General features: G+C 43.9%; 1 protein-coding gene across 1 annotated transcript; it reads right to left on the reverse strand.

The window, feature by feature from the left end:
* Window positions 1-2,372: 2,372 nt before the first annotated feature.
* Usp11 (ubiquitin specific peptidase 11) lies at window positions 2,373-18,693 on the reverse strand. Its single transcript, XM_034485477.2, has 21 exons — window positions 18,482-18,693; window positions 10,501-10,610; window positions 10,199-10,329; window positions 9,919-10,036; window positions 9,409-9,554; window positions 9,210-9,271; window positions 8,991-9,090; window positions 8,471-8,644; window positions 8,217-8,375; window positions 7,648-7,872; window positions 7,443-7,526; window positions 7,255-7,349; window positions 5,748-5,954; window positions 4,873-4,922; window positions 4,402-4,680; window positions 4,241-4,311; window positions 3,876-3,988; window positions 3,454-3,603; window positions 3,252-3,367; window positions 2,974-3,062; window positions 2,373-2,890 (listed from the first exon to the last, which is right to left on the reverse strand). The coding sequence occupies exons 1-21, from the start codon at window positions 18,631-18,633 to the stop codon at window positions 2,747-2,749; spliced, it is 2,775 nt and encodes a 924-aa protein (XP_034341368.1). The 5' UTR covers window positions 18,634-18,693; the 3' UTR covers window positions 2,373-2,746.
* Between the last annotated feature and the right edge of the window lie 2,214 nt (window positions 18,694-20,907).

Below are 20,907 nucleotides of genomic sequence, written 5' to 3' on the forward strand. Positions count from 1 at the left end.
CAGCTGATATAGCTAAGTAGATAAACTCACCCACACCAAGACCAATAGCCTGAGTTCAATCTCTGGGACCCACATGGTTGAACAAAAGTATTGATCCCCATGCATTATCCTCTGACCTCTGCCTGAGTGCCATGGCCCACACATTCCCCTCTGTACATACAAATAAAATTAAAAAAAAAAAAAAACAACAATCACCTGATTCAGAATATAAATATTAACTAGCATAGAACATTATTATGTAATAATATGAACAATGAATGATGTTCTTGATTTTTGTTCCTGGCATAGAGCTAAAACTCTGGGATTCTGAGTATGTGCTACCATGCCCAATATATAAATTTTATTCATTTCTTTCCTTTTCCTTAGTGACAGAGTGGATGGAGCCCATTTGTTGGGAGCCACAGTGAGCATGTCAACATTCGCCATTACAAGATGGCGCGGACATCCTGTCCTCCCACTAGTAAACAACTGACTGCGCAGGTGCAAAAGGCAAAAAGCGCGCCAAAGTCACTGCCCATCCCTGGGCGTAATATGGGGTGATGAGTGAACAGCCAATCAGAAGTGAACATGCCACTCTAGGGTACATATAGCAGTGCCTTTCCCGGGCTTTGGGTCTTTTCCGCTTCTGCTTATACAAGAAGTAAAGCCTTGCTGTAGTAACCACCCGAACACTGCCTCACGTGTCTTTTTTCGAGGGCGAAGGGGACACGGAGGGGCTCGGAACATCCATTGTTCATAAAAAGCCTTGTCAACCATACTTGAGTTTATAGCAGTGAGATGACCTTTGATAAGTTCCTAGGTGGCTTCAGGATAGGTTCATTGCTGTGGGAAATAACCTACTGATTAGAAAACTGGGACTTTAGGAATAGCGTGGTGTGCATGGCCATAATCCCAGCAGGAAGAACAGTTTAAAGTCATCCTTGACTACATAATGAATTTGAAGTTAGCCTGAGATATATGAGATTGTCTCAACATTCTTTCACCTACCTCTAAAAAAGCAAACAAGGCTTTCAGCTCCTACCTCCCAGGTAGGGCAGAGGGGTCAGGAATTAAGTCAATCACCAATAGCCAGTGATTTAAGTAATGTAATTGATTTAGCTATGTAAGAGCCCTTATATGAAGGGTGTAGAGAGTGTCTCTGGTCAGTGGGCAGAAAGGTGCTGGAATCACACCACATATCTCATCATTACCTAGCTGTTCCTGAGTTGTGTCCTTTCTTTTACGTTTTTGCCAGGCCACTGCAAACTTAGTGAGAACAGCTGTTTGGGTGTCACTGATCAGCACTCCCTTCTTCACTAGGTCTATGTAATTTAGTTATATCCAGATGCCACACATTCATCCCTTCTATTCCACCCACAGCTCTCCCCAGAGGTTATGGTTGGCTCCTTTGGGCAGCATCTTATGGGAGATGTTCAGTATACACATGACATCTTTTGGCTGTTCAGTAGTGTTCTTTGGCAAATGATCCTACCTCAATTTTCTCTAAAGAGACAGAAGTAAAAGTTCCTGGTGGGAGTTGTGGTCCTGGTGGGGCAGAGGACCAAGCCCAGAGACAACAGAAACAGCTGGCCAGTCTGGCCCAGCTCTAGCTTTGTAGTACCGAGGACTGTCTTCTCAGAGGGTAGTAGTAGGATTTGAGTATTGATCTGGCAAGTATCTTCATGCCCCCAGGCAATGTCTGCCTACAGCTATGCCTGTCTCTTCCATGTGTGCCTTTGGCTTATTATCTGTAGTGCATCTCAGATCCCTCAAAAGGTCTTTAGCTCAAGAACACAGACTAATATTCATATATAGCCATAAGCTGTACAGATACAGCAATAAGCTGGCAGAACCCGAGCCACTCTTCACTTCTGCACTTGTTTCCTTGTCTGAAACCAGAGATGACAACTCTAGCAAAAGTTCACTATGAAGGCAGAGGTGATATTTGTAAACCACTTTGGAGCCAGGGGGTAGTGCATGCTTGTAATCTCAGTGTTCAGGAGACAGGAAGACTGCTGCAAATTCAAGGCCAGCCTGATCTACATAGTCCTTACAGCAAGTACTTTAAAAACTTTTGAAAGACAGCACCTGTTGCTCAAGTGACTACTAAACAACCAAAACTGCTAGGTGTGGTGGCCATGCCTTTAATCCCAGCATTTAGGAGGCAGAGGCCCAGTCTCTGAGTTGAAGGCCAGCCTGGTCCAGACACTGAGTTCTAGAACACCCAGAGCTACACAGACAGACCCTGTGTCAAAAACAACAAACCCACTCAGAACAGCATCAACCACATACCATACCACATACATACCTTCAATGATCACACAGAACAAAGACCGATGACTGGTACGTAGTAAGTACATACGAAGAAAAAAAAAAATCCACACTGTTGAACATGGGTTCGGGAGCTTTTTATGTATACTTAACACAGAGAAGAAGGTATGGTTTCAATAAGAAAATACACTCTGTGTTCATGTGAACCCCACGTATCAGCCACTAAGAACACTTTGGCATGAGGAAAAGAGGGAAGAGGAGCATAAATAAGACTAGGAGGGGAAGTCACTGCTGTATGGGCACACACAGGCAGGGGCACACTGCTAGGAGCACAGGGCCTCTTCTTTCTGAGAGAGTAATACAGCGGTACAAGAGAACAGTAGCCACAGACTAAGCCTGCAATGTCTGGGGGAGCGATGAACACAGGAAAGAGACGGGGTACACAGGAGAGAGTGGCAAAGGGGGGTTCCTTCTCCATGGTAGGTTCCAGGGCTCTTTAATTGACATCCATGATATCAGAGTTGGGTGTAGAACTGGAGGCAGGAGACGCAGGGGAGGCAGGGGAAGCAGATGAGGCAGACTGGGACTGGCGTCGACCCACATCTTGGCGTTGATAGAACAAGACATAGGCTGCCTTGGACTGCAAAGAGACAACATGGGTCAGTTTGGAAGTCAGAAGTGGGTAACAGAAAAGGGGGGCAAGAAGAGGTACAGAAGCTATACCTCAATCTGATTCTCATTCACAGGTGAGACACTATTGTCATCAAAGTAGTGCCACTGGCCACTGTCTTTGTTACAGGCAAATGTTGTATCTGAAATAAACAGAAACCATTCTCACTACCCTCTTAGCTCTCTAGAGTAGCCAAGTTTACTTTTATGCTCCTCTTGCCTTGATAATTTTGCCTCTGACCCATAGACCTAGTCATGTACTGGGTCTATCCTGACCCCTAGTCTAGATAGCCCCAACCAGGGCACGCCCCTCCCCACAGCTTGGTACATACAGTGTCCATCACGCATGCCACCATAATGGTTGGAAACTGCGATGAGATCATATTTATACATGTCTGGAGAAGACTCAGTCTTTGGCTTGATGACAAACTCAGAGAAATCCAGATCCCTGTGGGTGAGAAGACAGTAAATACTCTAGTGGGTTCCACCTGTACCTTCCTGGCTCCCACAGCCTTTCTCTGCAAAGTTCCTGACCGGATAGGAAACTGCACCAGGGTGTCCAGCTTCTCCCGGGAAAATTTGGAAAATGAAAAACGCTTCAGGTGGATAATGAGAACTTCAGGTAGCATCCAGAGGTCCAGTTTCTTGGTGGCCAGCTGGTGCTGTTTGCAGGAGGAGCAGTACCTACAGACAAGAGTCCAGGTCATGAATGGACACTGAGTACCTGCCTCATACCTTGTGTGTTCTTCACACACACCATCTAGCCTACAAAGATTCATTCTCATCCATTCCCCCTCCCTCTCAGACAGCTTCACTAAAAGACTGTAGGCATGTACCACTTGTTTTCATTTTTTTTGTAAAGGATGCTCTGACTTTCGTTCCTGTTTGTGAGTACTTCTGTTAAAGGCTCCAGCTAGACCCACCCATGGAATCTCTCCTGAATGCCAGGCTCTCACCAGGGGTTCTCCTTCTCAAGGGTTTCCACAGTGGTGAAGAGTTTGATGCACTCCTTCAGCTGCACTGGATTTTTCTTCAGCATGTATCCCACACAGTCATGCTTCACATAACCCTGGGGAGGGCAGTTAGTGTCCAGAGGATCAGACATGAGGAAGGGAGAGAAAAATAGGACAATCTGCAACCACAGACCAAGTGAGTCAGAACCTGAGACCATGGTGCTCTCAGAGGTGTGCAGGTGTCAAGGCCAGGCCAGTCCTGGGCCTGGATCTCTTGGCTCTATTCCTAGCTGGAGTTAGGGGATGTATAAAGGGTTGCAGTGTGAGCTACAAGGGTCTCCCATCACTTAGATTCCATTTCCATTTACCTCAGCCTCCACTTCATCGTAATAACGCCTCTTCATCTCTGGTTCCCAATCCATGGCAATGTATGGCTGGGCTAGGGGTGCAGAGAAGATAGTTATAGTTATGCTCCTGTTGCTAGGACATCCTTCCTCCTGTTATCTGTAACCCTAGCCAGGTGACATACTTTGGACTTCTTCAGGTGAGGTGGTCCGGTCACTGGTTCCATTGGAGTTCACTGTCTGCAGAGTAAAGAGCTGCTTTCGTCGTCGCCTTGGGGGCCACTGCGATGTGTGGAGGCTGTTATCTAAGAGGAATGGGCATGTCCCAGTGACCCCAGAGCTGGTGCCAGCCTGCTCCTGTTCTGCTTCTTGGGTACCATCATTAACAGTAGGCCCAGACACTTCTTCCTTTTCTTCTTCACTGCTGTTGTCATCTTCAACATCATCATCTTCACCTTCATCACCTAGGATGGGGAGGATGTCAGGGATCAAAATGTAGGTATACTCCAGGGAACTGGGCTTCAACACAGAGGAACCCTGTGTGTGTATCATATATATCCCCCAAACCCACTGCTCCTCAGCCCTTCACCCCTGCTAAGTAAGATACACTCATCCTTATTGGACATCTCTCCCTTCTCACCTTTTTAAGAACTCACCTTTCTCATCCCCATCCTCCTCATCTGAGGTGGGTTTGGTCACATATCGTCTGTAACAGAGCAGAGAAGACTCCCAAGGCAGGGGCACAAGGATAGAGGGGCATCCCAAGGTTTTACTTGAGTATAGTGAAGAAGTTAGCGGTAAACACACGCATGCAACTAAGTCAGTCTCTCTCTCTCTCTCTCTCTCTCTCTCTCTCTCTCTTTCTCTCTCAAAACACTATGCGAATGCTTCATCTTTAACCCACATTCCCAACACTTTTCCAAAAAAAATTTTTTTGAGACAGTTTTGGTAAGTTACTCAAGCTGGCCATATGTGGCTCCTCCTGCCACAGCTGCCCAAGTAGCTGGGATTCTACGCATGTACCACCACACCTGGCAGCTCTTAATCATGAACCTGGAAAGTGAAGCAGTGATGCATGAAAAGGTTAAGAACACCAGCAGTGGCCTGCACTCTAAAGTCACTGGTAAACAGATATATAGTTATGAATTAATGTCAGAGAAGCCCTTTGAATTAGAATGAAGGACAGATTGATCCAAATAATGGAGCTTTGCTTGCCCTCCATGGTAAGAACTCTATGGATTTTAGGTATGAAGATAAAACTACATCCAAGTCTCTCTGTAGAGACAATTACATACAAAATGAAGTTGTTTCTACTTTTTCTTGTTCACCTCTGTATTCCCAGGACCAAAGAGAAGTACTAGAGAAGCCAGAGGTCTAGAAAAAGAAAAAGCCCCGCAAAGTCTTCTGTCATGTTCAATTTGAACTATCCTTTGGATGTGCCAAACAGCAACTCAGAACCCAAGTCTGAGTACTGACCCTGGTCCCCGCTCTCCAATCCACTTCCTTCTGACCCCGGGAAAACAGTACTTACGAAAGCCGGTACATCAAGATGTTATATAGGCCCTCCCAGGAGAACCGGTCCCGGGGCACTGACACCAGGAGAGGATGCCCAAAAAGTATCAGACCATAGTAGGAGTTGTTGTAGTCTCTGGATGGGGTGCGCTCCCGCAGGTAAACAGGAACCACAATATCATCTCTTGAACCCTCAACAGGCTCAATCCGACCAGTCACCTCATATCTGTGTGTCAGGGGAAGTAGTTAGTTTTTTCTCAACTGAGGTATCCCTAGAAAGATTACCCCTCAGTTGCTCCATCATTCATCTCGGTCCAAAAAATATGAGTTATTTTACATTTTTATTATTAGTATATGTTTGTATTTGTATGGGTATACATGTGCTATGGTGCACATGTGGATGTCAGAACATATCTTTTAGGAGTCAGTTCCCTCCTTCCATCATGGATTCAGGTTGTCAGGGTTTGTGCAAGTGTTTTTACCCACTCAGCCATCTAATCTACCTCCCCCAAATATTTTATCATTATTTTATGTGTAATGGTATTTTTGCCCATATGTATGTCTGTATATCAAGTGTGTGCCTGGTGATTGCAAAGGCCAAAAGAGGGCATCTGGATGCCCTGGGGCTGGAGTTCCAGATGGTGTAAGCCTTCATGTGGGTGCTGGGAAACAAACCTGGATCCTCTGGAAGAGTAGCTAGCCAGGGCTCTGTCTAGCCTTGTCCCAAAGTATTTTAAAGAGTCTGAAAAATTCATGTAAGATTTGGTATTTTATTATTTTATTTTATTTTTTTTTGGTTTTTCGAGACAGGGTTTCTCTGTATAGCCCTGGGATTTGGTATTTTATAAACTACCAGAAAACTTCCATAGCACTTTGTTTATATGCTGTGTGAGGAAGAGCCTTGCTAACATGGGAATGCTTGGGGGGGGGGGGAAACGGGTAAAAACAAGGATTAAAACATTTTTCCTGTGGAAAACACTTATTTACAAAGAAAATTGCCTCTCACAAACACCATTTTTAGTTGTCCAAAATTTAAAAATGATTGTGGGAAGCAGGACATAGTTCTGTGGTAGGACACTTGCCCATTATGCAGGAAGCTTGGTCTCTAAATAAATAGAATACATTTCTAACAGAGCACATTGCTGGACATAGTGGCGCACACCTTTAATCCCAGCACCTGGGAGAGACAGGCAGGGTAGATCTCTAAGTTTGAGGACAGCCAGAGCTACACAGAAAGACCATCTCTCTCTCATAATATGAATGTATGTATGTATGTATGTATGTATGTATGTATGTATGTATGTAATATAGAAGATATATATAGTATAGTTTTAAATATACATTTATGCATATATATTCATGTTTATTTTTATACTTATGAGTATATGTATTGAACTGTAAGTATAGCTCAAGTGTTAAGAGTACTTGTCTAATATGCTAGGTGTGTTCCGGGTTCTATCCTCAGTAGGCAAAATAAAAGATGGAGGGAGCGTCCTCTATCCATTCCCATTGGTTTTCTCACTCACACAAAGATATCATCACGATCCAAGATGCCACTCAGAGGATCCTCCAGCTGGTAGAGCTTATAGAATCGGTGGCTGAAGACATCAGCTACTATCATCTGGGGATAGGAAAGGGACATAGGGACAGTCAGTGTGCAAGGTTCTTTTTCCTTTAAACCCTACCTATCCAGCCTCCCTCTGCAAAGTCTCACCTTGTCTGGTGCAACACTTGTATGTGTGGACAGAGCCACACACAGATCCGAGATATTGCCCTTCTTGGGGACTACAACCCGGTGCTGAGGGAGAAATAACATTTACAGACGATCAAAGGAGCTTATAGTAGGTTAATGTAGAAAAGCTTGGGGAAAGAAATCAAAATCTGATTGCATGTCCATCATTGTGTTCCCATAACCCCACCTGTTCTGGCTTGCGGCGAGGATCCATGGGGACAAAGAAGACCTCCAAGACCCTCCTGGAGCAGACAGGCAGTGGGACGCTGAGGTAGCAGAAGGGGTCAAAGGTCACAGAAACATTGCCACAATCAGGGCACACCAGTGTGGACTTGAAGAGTCCGTGAAAAGTGTCCACAATCACAGAATCATTTCGTCGTTTGTGGTTCTGCCAGGCTTCCTGAGCCACTTCCTGTTAACAAGTGCCACGGTGGGTTAGAGACAGAGGGAAAGATGTCGGGATGGATTCATAGGGGTTTGGGGTAAAAGACCCTATTGAAGCCTAGTGGCAGGGAGGGTTACAGCTAGGGTCTATCTAGAACCCATGTTCCCTGTCAGAACCCCATTATGAAATGAAGGACAGGAACCTGACTGGGGTTAAGTCTGAGACAGGTGTGGGGACAGATAGAGTGCTATGACTGAGGTTGAGGTGAAGATCAAGGTAGGGGAACTGAGAAAATGATAAGGTGTCAGATAGACTGGGGAAAGCAGAGACTTTCTAAGGTAGCGGCCATGTAGCTTTAATGGGTAGCCTACCAGATCAGGACGCCCGGCACCATTGCATAGCTCAACATATTCCTTCTTTTTGACTCGATTGAGGTCCTCATGTAGCCCATCCAGGAGGAAGGACAGTAGCTCCTGTGAGTCATGCTGCTGGTAGCCCAGAAACTGGGATGCGAAATGGCCAACTTTGTTCTGAAGACACAGCAGATGGAAGAGTGAGCAGGAGATAAGAGAAGCAAGAGAAAGGATGTGGGGGGGGGGGCGGGGCCCATGGAGTTGAGACATACCTTGAACACATTCGGCACAATGGAGCGGTGGTAGCCAGACCAGGTCTGCTTTACCAGATCTGCATAGGCCTCAGCAAGCTCACCCTTCATGCCCAGTGGGTTCCGGAAGTTGAGCTCCTCTAAGTACCGGTTGTTGAGAAAGTACTCCGTAAGCTGTGGCACATTGCTCAGGCACTGTGGCAGTAAGGCCCAATGAAAGAGGTACAGGAGACATCAGGTGGCAGAGGTGAGAACAGAAAAGGAAGAAGAGGGAGAGAGGGAAATGAGAGAGAGAAGAGGAAGGGGTTGGCATTGTGAATGCAGTATCAGGGAAAACATCAGATTCTCTGGGGAGGAAAATGGTTGCGCCAAAGGAAAGAAGGGAGAGTGGGGAGCAAATGTGGGCACACCAACTCAGATTGATGGAGCCTGGGCTTTCCATCTGATCCCCTGAACTGTAATCTTCCCCCCCCCCACCCCCTAGCTCTGTCCCCAATACCTAACCACTATAGTTTGCCAGACATAGACCTAATAGCCCAACCTGTAGGGCCGAGTTCATGAAGCACGTGTTGCCCAGATTGGTAAGGCCACAGATGCCTGGTTGACCCTGGAAGTCCTCATCCTCGTCCGGTATGTTGTTCCTGGGGTTGGATGAAAACCCTATGAGCTAAGGCCTACTACAGATAGGTGTTCTGTACTCATAGGTTCTGTCTGCATACTCTGGGGTGCCCCCACTCTTCATGACACCCCAAAGGCTCACATGCCACACAGCTGAGCGCTGGGCCAAGTGCCATCTTTGTTTCGGGTCTCCATGATGACCAACTGGGTATAAGGTAGAGAAAGGAAAAAGGAGTGTATTAATGGAAGGGCTCAAGCGCACCCTGCCCTTCCCTGGTCTGACTAGTGCCAGGAATCTATCCACCTGGCTACCAGCACAGAGGAGTCCTCCCCATTGTTACCTGCCCATTCTCAAGGCAGGCATCAAGCAGTGTGATCTGTGTGTTGCACAATCGATCCAAAGAGCCCTCTGAGTTCTTGGTCCAGAGGCGTGTGTCTTCATGAGGCTCTACCAGAAACTGCTCCCGAGCTGTTTGCAAGACTAGGTCTGTGGAGGGTGATGGAACATGACCATATCTTCTGGGACCCCAGAATACCCACCCACGTGATAGTATTAACTCATTCTCACAGACTTCACTTACTTGTGTCCTCCGATCATTCTCCACACTTAGAAACTCAGAATTTGAGACCCTCCCAATAAACAAACATTCCTTTCCACCCCCACCCGAGCAGCTGGAATAGAGCTCATGTTTCTGTAGTGTCTATGCTCAAGTTGGACATCACCATCTTCCTCCACAGTTTGACTAGTGCCTTCTCAGGAGGCTGTAAGCTGATCCCCACGAATCCTCAGGTCACTGAGATATGACCCATGATTAGGAACAAGAATTGATCCCAGAGGCCCTGAGACTCACCCACAGAATCAGTATAGCTAAACTGAATGGTGAGCGCTGTTTCCATATCACTGTGCTGAACAAGCAGAAGCTCTATTGGGTACACTTCCACCTTCCGAACGCCAGGAAGTTCTATGACCTGTGAAGGCAGAGGAGCACCAACACTCAAAACCCACCCAACTGACAAAGGAATATAGGTATATACAATTCTGGACCTACCCTGAGCCTACATGGTCTTTCTCCTCCCCAACTTCCCAGAGAAATCTAACACACACCCCTAGCATCTACCCCACCCATATACCTTGCGCTCAATAGGTGGCTGGCCATCCATTAAGCCATACCAGCTGACCAGGTAGTTCCAAGCAGGCGCTGGGAGCAACACATAATCATCTCCTTCTACCAGTCTCTCCCTGAGGTGCCAGCTTATCTGATCTGCAGGCATAGAGGTACGGACGAGGCAAAACATGAATTAAGAAAGGAATTGTTAATTCTGGCCACCTTACCAATGACTAAGTATAGAGAATAGAAATATGGCCTCTTGTGGGAACAGAAAGGATGAGAACTCCAGGGCAAGGTTAATGGGGAGAGGCAAAAGCTTGGTACCTTCAAAGAGCCCAGCATTGTTGATACATCCAGGAAAGGTGCTAGCATCTTGATCCCCTCCCTTCACGTACACCTCCCACTGTTTATACCAGTGTTTCTCCACAAGGAACCTGGAACCCAGACAGACAACAAGGGTGTCATAGGATTATTCAGGGGCTAGCTATACAACTTCTCATCACTTGCAGTTACCATTAATCCACTGTAATTGTAGCAGAAAATTTTCACTATGTAAATATTAAGTAAAAAGCAAAATTTATTCAGTGAAATGTACATTCGAATATTGGATCACTCAATGTTTTTTCATTCATTTCCCTCTGTTTTGTTAAAATGAGGTTTTCTTGTACCATCCAGTCAGGCTTAGAACATCCTATGTATCTCTGGTTCCTTCTGCTTCAGCTTCCTGAATGCTGGGATTAAAAGGTATGTACACATCCTCATGGCTCAGCTATGCTGTGAGTTTAGGTCAGGGTCTCTTTTTAGACAGGGTTTCACTACATAGTCCTGGCTGGCAGTGAACTGGTTGCCTCAGCCTCCATGCTAGGATTATAGACATAAATCATACTTGGCTTTGTATTTCTGTGTTTGGATTTTTGGGGTGTGTCTGTACATTGCCCTCCCCACTCCCCAGACCCTAGCATATAACTTACTCCAGGAAAATACACATTCCCACTTAGGAGCTCATGCCATAAAATCTATCATTCAAGCTATCAATTCATACATTGTCATTTCTTCCTCCAGTTTTACTGGCTTCTACAGTTTATGAAGTTCACTTAATAAAGCTAATTTGTAGTTAATAGTATTTTCAATGCAAAGGGAGGCACTGCTCAATTACAAATATTTTATTCGTTTCTGGTTTGTTTTGTTTTTTGTTTTTTTAAAAACAGGATTTCTCTACATCAGTCTTAGCTGTCCTAAAACTTTCTCTGTAGACCAGGCTGGCCTCGAACTCACAGAGATCTGCCTGCCTCTGCCTCCCAAGTACTGGGATCAAAGGTGTGGACACCACTCCCAGCTAAGAGTTTATTCAGTTATGTGTATCCCTGTGTGTCTGTGGATAGAAATTTGTACTTGAGTACAGGTACTCACAGAAGCCAAAGGCTTCAGATGTTCCCTGGAGCTGGAGTTAGTACAGGCAATTGTGAGCTATCTGACTTGATTGTCTAAAAGTATAGAACAGCCTTTTAATCACTGAACCATCTCACTAGCCCCTCACCTTCCTAAAAGCAGATTTTTAAAAGAAAATTAATATTAAAATCATTCTGCAGCAAAACTTGTTTAGTATGGGGATCTAGCTTAGTGGTAGATCACTTATCTAATACATAAGAGGTCTTATATTTGAATACACACACACACACACACACCAGGTACCACAGCACTTGGGAGGCAGGAAAATTACTTTGAATGTGAGCCCAGCCAGGGCTAGAGACCTAATCTCATATAAACAGGGAGAAAATAAATGTAAACACCACTCTGGGACAGCCTGAGAACAAGGTAGTTACTGACTCAGGGTAGGCTGGGATTTTCAACACAAGGCCACTGATGACTGTTACCTGGTCAGGGTTAACTTTACCTACCATAAGCCCCAACTACAAATGTTCCAGGGCACTGCATCACTGAAACACTGCTTAACTACCTACACAGAACACCCTTGCCTCAACAAAAGCCATCTCTTGCATAACAAATTCTCTTCTTGTGCTTTTTTTTCTGTCTTGAATTCTTTCATTATTCATATCCCCACCATCCTGCACAATTAAAAAAACTTATAGGTGGCTGAGCAGTGGTGGTGCACGCCTTTAATCCCAGCACTTGGGAGGCAGAGGCAGGCGGATTTCTGAGTTTGAGGCCACCCTGGTCTACAGAGTGAGTTCCAGGATAGCCAGGACTACACAGAGAAACCCTGTCTGAAAACAAACAAACAAAAAAAGCTTATAGGTGATAAATACAACGTTGCTTTATCAAAAAATTTTAAATAAGTTTAAATACACATAAAGGCATACTAGTGAGTTCTTTACTGCCCACGATCCTGTGGCCAATACACTCGAAGATGATTATTGGGATTTGGATCTTCTGTATAAACGAACTTACTATAGGAACTTGGTTTTTGTCACCACATTATTACCAATTCTTAGTGCTTTCTTTTTATACTTTTAATAATGTATGTGTGTGTGCCTGTGTGTAAGCATGAGCATTTAATTGCAAAGGCCCTTGGAGGCCAGAGGCATGAGATTCCCTGGGGCTAGAGTTACAGGTGTTTGTTGGTCATCCAATGGGGAACCCAACTGGGTATTGGGGCCTCTGGAAGCAGTATGTATTCTTAACTCCTGAGCCATTTCTCTTTTTTTACATATATCTTTTGTTTGAGACAGGGTACCACTATGTAGCCCTGGCTGTCCTGGAACTCATTACATAACCCAGGCTGGCCTAGAACTCACCTGCCTTTGCCTCCAGAGTGCTGGGATTAAAAGGATATACCGTGCATGTCTGGCTATATACTCAATTCATCATTTTTGTTGTTGAGACAAGGTTTTATGCAGCCCAGGCTGATCTTGAACTATATAAAGATGGCCATAAGAACCTAATAATCTTTATCACTATGCTCTTATAAAATTAACCCTTTTTGTCTTGCTTGTAACATTTTTGAGACAGGGTTTCGATTGGTGGCTCAGGTTAGATGAGGATTCATGTTGCCCTGGATGGCCTCAAACTCATGATCCTCCTGCTTTAGCTTCCCACGTGCTAAGACTTCAGAGGTGTGTTATGCTCATCTTGTTTTCTAAATATTCTTCCAAGGCTGGCGTCAACCTTGCTGTGATCCTCCTGTTTCTGTCTCTTAAATGCTGAAATCAGACAAATGAGTCGCCACGCCCACATCTAAGCACTGTTGCTCTGTCTTTCCAAACTTAAGACAATGACACTGTAAAAATGTCGTATTTATCTCTGGGAGATAACATAAGGTTGTTTTCCTCCCATCAATGGGCAACAGGAATAATCATATAGATCTAAAAATCTCCAGTTGGTTGCAACAGGGACTAAATCTGCGTGGCCTAGAACTGTGTACATGAGCAGGACCCCCCTTTGCCTCCAGAGTGCTGGCATTAAAGCCATGTGTTTTAACACCTGGGAAACTTTTGAAAAAGGTTTCACTTTTCCAACTTTTTTTTTTGAAACAAGTTCTCATATAGCCTATTTTGGCCTTGGCTTTCTGATCCCGTGCTCCTACCTCCCTAGTGCTGGAATTAAGGGCCTGAGATATATATCACCATAGCCAGTTCTTCCTATTATTTTTGAAAATGAGAAATCAAAAAAAAAATACACTTTAGAGACTAGGGTGGAACTCTCACAAGTCTGGGGCCAGCCTGGGTTAACAGTGTGAGACCTTGAAGAACAAAAATAAAAGCTTATCTTCCTCAGTTGTGTAGAATATGCTACTGTAAATATCTTTCACCAACACTTCTTCTTAAGCTCCTATGAAACTGGTTTCTCTTCATGTACTGTTAGTGTACCTCTCTGATTCTAGCCACCCTTCTTCCTCAAGAACTTCATAGTTGTTTTCTGTTAGGAAGTTGTCTGTACCCTGTACAGATCTAACCAAAGTCTCTCAACTATCCTTGATTTAAATGTGTAGACAATTCATTGTCACAAGAACTAAAACTTTCTAAGGAAGCTGTCTTTTCAGAGATTGGAATGTGGTCTTAAAACATAAGCTCTTGCTGGGCAGTAGTGGTGCACGTCTTTAGTCCCAGCACTACTTGGGAAGCAGGGGCAGGTGGATTTCTAAGTTCAAGGACAGCCTGGGCTATACAGAGAAACCCTGTCTCAGAAAAAACAAACAAACAAACAAACAAACAAACAAACAAAAAATAAGCTCTTTAGGGGCTGGGTCAAGTGCTTGCTGTGTTTGGATCCTCATGTCTACAAAAAAAAAAAAAAAAAAAAAAAGCTGAGCAAAAAGTCTGGCACAAGTGGTGGTGGTGCACACCTTTAGTCCCAGCACTAAGGAGCCAGAAGCAGGTGGATCTCTGTGAGTTCGAGGCCAGCCCGGTGTGTAAAGTGAGTTCCAGGACAGCCAAAGCTACACAGGGAAACACTGTCTTGAAAAAACATAGTTTGGCATGGTAGTAATCTCAACACTTGAGAGGGACATGGGGACAAAATACCAGAGATTTGCTGGCCAGTCTAAAACGGAGCTCTAGCTTCAATGAAAAGCCCTGTATCAAAAACTAAGGTGGATGGTGGCTAAGAGAGTACGGTAGGTAAAGGTGTGTGCCGCCAAGTCTGCTGACCTGAATTTGATCCCCCGGGAAATACAGGGAAGGAAACTGACTCCTACAAGTAGTTTTCTGGCCTCCTCCAGCACAATGAGTCACATGGTCTACCCTATCCCCAAATAAATGCATCTGAGAAATGTAATCAGCAAAGATGACTGAATTAGTTAACTGGAATTGTTTTCATCTGCTATTGAAGTAAGGATGGGAGGTGCAGATAATACTGACAGTTATAGCATTTGAAGCTAGTCCTTGAATTCAAATGCTTTACAAATATGTATTTCTCTCTTTTTTGTTTTGTCGAGAAAATATGTATCTCTCAACTATGACAGCAAACCCATATAGAACTTTGAGACACTTTGCTCTCACCTAATTTAGATAAGCATCAAAAAGTGGAGCTTGGCAAAATGCTTCATAACAATTCCAACAGGAAAAACAAATTGGCTTTAATAGTCAACCAACGCTGGTGTGGCAATTTTTTTTTTTTTTTTAATGAGGTGAAGTTAACATAAAATTAGCCCATTTTAAAGTGAACAATTAACATTTGGTACATTCACGATGTTGTGTACCCACCACCTCTACTTACTTCCAGAACATTTCCCCCACCCCAAAGAAGATCCTCTCCTGGCAGGCTAAGTTAAAAGGCTGTTGGTACGGATGACAAGATCATGTGTTATCTACCAATAGCACAACCATGACACATCTGTCAAGCTAGGAAAGAGGAATGAACTAAAGCTTTGAGAACTGTCTGCACATCTCCAAATGAGTTATAAAAAGCAGACTGGTTACGGTTTGTTTTCAGGATAGATTGAGGCTAGTCTTTGCTGGAGCACTATGATGTAATGGCAGAAAGACATCACTATATCCTCTAGGTTTGGAATTGTAATTTATCTCCCCAGTAATGTATACACATTTCACTGGCAGTGTTGTTCAGGAACTCTGTAAAGTGGGAAAACCTGGAAAAGGCCCTTAACGTAAAGAACAGCAGTAGTCTAATGTGGATGTCCCTGATGGAGAGAGGAAGGGGCTGGTGGGCTGATCAGAGATCAGAGAAATGTTAGACTGGAGAAAGGATACCAGCCTCCAAAAGCCTTGCAGGTCACTTAGGATTTTACCATTTATATTTTGTGAGACAGGAAGCTTTGGACATCCTGGGGAACAGATGGACATAAAATAGAAATAAAAATTTAAATATGTATTTAAAAAGTACTGCTTAGTAGAAGAACAGCATCTTATCATTTGAGAAACCTGGCAGACAGAGCTATAACCAACAGATCAAGGTTAATGTCTCAAATTACATCATATATATATATATATATATTATATAAAAATATTGAAAGTTTATTATGATAATGAAATGTGAAAAGAGCCCTTTAATTCAAAATTTAGGGTAATAGTTTCCTATGAAGATGGAGGGAGGGCTGGGGAGATGGCTCAGTGGTTAAGAGCACTGACTGCTCTTCTGGAGGTCATGAGTTCAAATCCCAGCAACCACATAGTGGCTCACAAGCATCTGCAATTAGATGTGACACCCTCTTCTGGCTTGCCTGAAGACAACCACAGTGTACTCATATATGTAAAATAAATAAATAAAATCTTTAAAAATAAATAAATAAAAATAAAAACGTTTTAAAAAAGAAGAAGATGGAGGGAATTTCTATCTGGGAAAAGCATATGTTTTTTTTTAAGGTAATGTTCTGAATCTTCACATGAGTGATGAATCCACATATAAAATTTAGTAATTTTTCTTTGAACTAAACTCACTGAAAATGGGTTTTAAAAAAGCTAGGCATAGTGGAGTATGCCTGTAATCTCAGCCAGATTTCCGAGTTCAAAGCCAGACTGGTATAGTGATCTCCCTGACAACCAGGACTACATAATAGAGACCCTGTCTCTAAAGATGGGGCAAAATTATATAAAAACTTCTCTGTATACCCTTCGATTCCCCAAATCTAACACACTTTATCTATTCTACTCATTTTCCCCATATCATCTTTGGGGGGTATTTTCATTTATTTTAAACTAGACAAAAAGTGTGCATTGATGGTATACAACATGATGTTTTGATATATACATTATAAAACACTAAATCAAACTACTTAACATACCAATTATGTCACATAGTTTTTTGGAGGTAAGAACATGTAAAATCTATTAAGCAATTTTCATGTATAGAATAGAATGTTATTAGCTATAATCACCATTTTGTACAAGAGAGCTCTTGGATTTGTTCCTCTTGTCTAACTAAATTTTGCATCCTATGTCTAATATTTCCATAATCTTCTCCCTCCTATGTGCATTTTAACATAAGATAGTTTCTCAATTATTTGGTAAGTTGTTTACACAATGGTTCCTTATCCCTAAATTTTCAGTATGTATTTTTCACCAAACAAGGGATATTCTTTCGTAACCACATTAAAATTATCACAAACAAGAGATTATCAGTACCAATATTTTATCTACTGGCCTTAGTAAAATTTCATCAATTTTTTTTCCAGTAAAATTTACAGTGAAAGAGAAATAAATTATGAGAAAGAACCCTCATTTTCAAAAATAATTTATTTTTCCTGTTCTAGGTTCCAAATGAGGCTCACGTGTTGCATAGACTTGTTAAATTGCATTAATTCCTTCAATCTGGAAGACTTCTTCAGCATGTCTTTCACGACCTTGCCATTTTTGAAGCATACAAACCATTTCTTTCAGCAGGATGTCCGTCAATTTATGTAAAATGTTTTATACTATCTTTGTAGGTCTTACGATTTTCACAATTAAAAAAAAAAAAAAAAAAAAAACCGAGAAGCAACACAGAAAGAAATAGGAACCCGGGGAGCAGTAAATTTTAAGAGGCACTGATTAGCATTTTTTTAAAAAAAAATCGGTCTAATAAGACAATCCGTCAGAAGCTATGGATTCTTTTTAAATAGCCATTTCTACTGATTACAAAATATTATCGCGTGGAAAAAAATTTTTTCCAAATAACCTTTTGTAAACCACCTGCACGTTTTCCTGTTCTAGGAAGGAGACCTTAGCTAGAGAAGGAAAACAAACACTAAAAAGCAAAAACAAAACAAACAAAAAAAAAAATACCGCGTCACAATCTTTGCTCTTTTGCAGGCGCCATTTTCTGCCCCAGGCACTGCCCCTCCTCCACGGTTTGCCCCGCCCCAGACCTTCGCCTTGTTCCCAGGAGCCAGGCAGCCTCCCCACACCACACTCCCCCGCCCCTCAGCCCACAGCTATAGGCTACGGAGTTGCTCTTCAGCGGACGCCACCAAGCTCGTCGGGTTCACGGGCGCTTCGAGTACTCGTAGGCCGTTCCTTGCGACCGACGCAACGTTTCGTAACACACGCCACGCCCCCGCGTTAAGGATGGAGCCAGCCTCCTTTCCAGGCTCCTGGTTCCAAGACGCAGTCCCCTCTCACCCCCTCCCCAAACGATGCAGTCCCGATTCCCGTGGCCTTTGCCTTCACGCCCCACCTCTACCACAAACCCCATTTTGTCCTCAGGAGGCTGACTGCCCCCCCTCGGGCCCCGCCTCTTCCCCCCAAGGTTGAGATTCATTCACTTAGCACCTCCACGCCCCCTCTCTCCCGCCAGCCCAAGCCCCTTCCCCGCCTCGCCCCGCTTCATCCTCAGAATTGGATTTCTAATTCCCCCGCGATACTAACGCCCCCACGGTCCCCTTGGCCAAGGCTTCATTGAAGCCCAGCCTCACCAGCTTTCGCCAGCTCGCAGTGGACGCTCTCGCCCATTCCCGATTTGGCGCCACTGTTCATCCAGGTCTGGCATTGCCTCGGGCTGTGTCTCTCTGTCCTCGGCAGAGGCCGGGACGGCAGCTGCAGCTAGGTCCGATGCGACCGCCGCCATCACCGTCCGTCCTTCTCCAACTACCGACGCAACTGAAGATAGGAAGACGACCCTCAACTGGCACTTCCGGATTCTGTCCCGGAAACGGAAGCAGAGCCCCCCAACAATCAGGGGGCTACTGCCATCTTGGAAACGTCACAAGTTGGCGGATATTGGGTGGTGGTCTCTGCAACCAATACCGGGATTAACCCTCTAGTTTGGAACTAAGACATTAGTGCCTTGTGGAATTCTTTAACCTCAGGTGAAAAGGTCTTATAAAAGGTGGAGGCCAAGGGTTTCCAAAATGAGCAAATGTGTGTGTAGGTCGTCACAAAGAATGCTTACGGCAAGTCTTTGCCCCTTTGACTGCAAACTCCTACTGTGAAAGCGGCATTTTTGTTAGCCTAACTAGAATTGCTTTTCATTGCACTACCTTTCTCATCCATCAAAACCAAATGTATGGGTTAGAGAGATGGCTCAGAGGTTAAGGGCACTCTTTGCTCTTGCAGAAGATAGGGGCTCAATTCCCAGCACCCATATGGTGGCTGGCTCACAACCATCCATAACACCAGTTCCAGTGGATCAGTGGGAATGTACAAAGGCACACATATATGCATACAGGGAAAACTATATATATATATATATATATATATATATATATATATATATATATATATAAATAGCTTTTTAACTTAGAGTTTACCACCTCCTGAGAGCCTGAACTAGGGTGTGGCTGTGTGTGTGTGTGCGCCTCTGTCTTTTCTGTCTTTAAGGGTCTTTGCTAAATTGCCCAGATTTCCTCCAACTCTATGAAGCCCAGGCTGGCAACCGATTTGCCTTGATTCTCCTGCCTCAGCCTCCAAAGTGATGGCTTATAGGCATGCAGTTGAGCACTCAGATTCCTCAGTTACTCACCAGACAAATCTGATGTGTTTGTTGGAGGCATAACAAATAGTGAGTCTGCCCAGTTTAAGTGACTTGTTGGACTTAAATAGTAGCCTTGGGTGGCAGATAACTATTTTTTTTTTCCATGAGTAACAATTTGGGAAGTGGAGAGCCAGAAATGTAAAATCATTTGTCCTTAGCTAGGATGTGCCATAGCACTGCAGACCTAGTTCCAGAGCTTTGTCCTTAAACACCAGGCAGATCCTCAAACTGTGGTCACATGCTATCAGCTCAGGAAGGCCTCCCAAGAGGTTTCACAAAATTAAGACTATTTCTGCATGTCTCCAGTCTCATTTTCATGCCTATATAGTTGAATTATTCAGATGGCATCTTGGAATAAGCAAAAATTCGTTGGGTGTCCTCCATCTTTAATACAAAGGAAATCTGATGCCAAATGTGGGAACCATTGAATGGGTATTTTTTGAAATAGGGTCTCAATTCTAAACATGAAGCTCAGACTGGCCTTGAACTCATGGTGATCCTCCTGCCTTAGCCTCCCAAATGCTAGGAGTACAGGTTACAGGTATACCAGGCTTGATGTCATACTTCAACACTAATTTCTTTCTTGTGAAAAGCAGCACTTTGAGGTATTAAGCTGTTCCCTGATCTCTACTTCTAGAAAATGGCAACAACCCTCAGACTAAAGGCTGTATATCGCCAGACATTACCAGATGTCCTTAAGTGTGGAGGTTGTCTCTCTGGTTGAGAAGCATCCTATTAGGATGTTACCCTTTTCTTATAGGCTCTCAGTTCTACTGACAGTGATGACTTTCTCTGTAGTTCTCCACCTACCTTTCTTTTGGCTGTCCTTGCCTGTTGACAACCCACAAACTCTCCAGAATCATGACTTTGGGGCTAGTTTAGTGATTACCTTCACTATTAGCAACCACACACAGACAAGAACAAACTTTAAGCCGTGCCTTCCTATACCTATATAAACCGCTGTGCATACACAGGTCTGCTTGCCCAATTCAACCCTCCTCCCTCTCATGATCTAATTTACCTCTTATTTTCAGTTCACTTCTGTAGGGAGTTTGACTTTACAGTAGTGCTGAGGTGTCTGTTACAGTGATTCTATCATCTAACCCCAACCTGACAGATGAGGTCACAACTTAGTTGTATGAGCCCTGAAGGAAAAAGAGTGAACACTGTTTAACTTGATCCCCAACCCCCAAAGACTAGTGTAGAAATGGAGTTTGGCACAAGCAAATAGCTGCTCTTTAAACCCATCTGAATTGACTCCCTTCATTGCAGTCTAATCCCCATTTAGCTTTCCTCCCCATCCCTAATGCTGGTTCCTTCACCTTCCAGAGGTCCATCTCTGCAGAGAATAGGATATAGGAAGTCTGC

This window comes from Arvicanthis niloticus, chromosome X (assembly GCF_011762505.2).
Source record: "Arvicanthis niloticus isolate mArvNil1 chromosome X, mArvNil1.pat.X, whole genome shotgun sequence".
In the NCBI taxonomy this organism is placed as follows: domain Eukaryota; kingdom Metazoa; phylum Chordata; class Mammalia; order Rodentia; family Muridae; genus Arvicanthis; species Arvicanthis niloticus.

Excerpts from the sequence above, each read along its gene's own strand:
- Usp11 (XM_034485477.2), bottom strand. The coding sequence starts at position 18,633 with ATGGCGGCGGTCGCATCGGACCTAGCTGCAGCTGCCGTCCCGGCCTCT. Across the intron at positions 10,330-10,500 it reads CAATGCTGGGCTCTTTGAAG|ATCAGATAAGCTGGCACCTC; the intron begins GTACCAAGCTTT and ends CTATGCCTGCAG. Across the intron at positions 3,989-4,240 it reads ACGATGAAGTGGAGGCTGAG|GGTTATGTGAAGCATGACTG; the intron begins GTAAATGGAAAT and ends TGCCCTCCCCAG.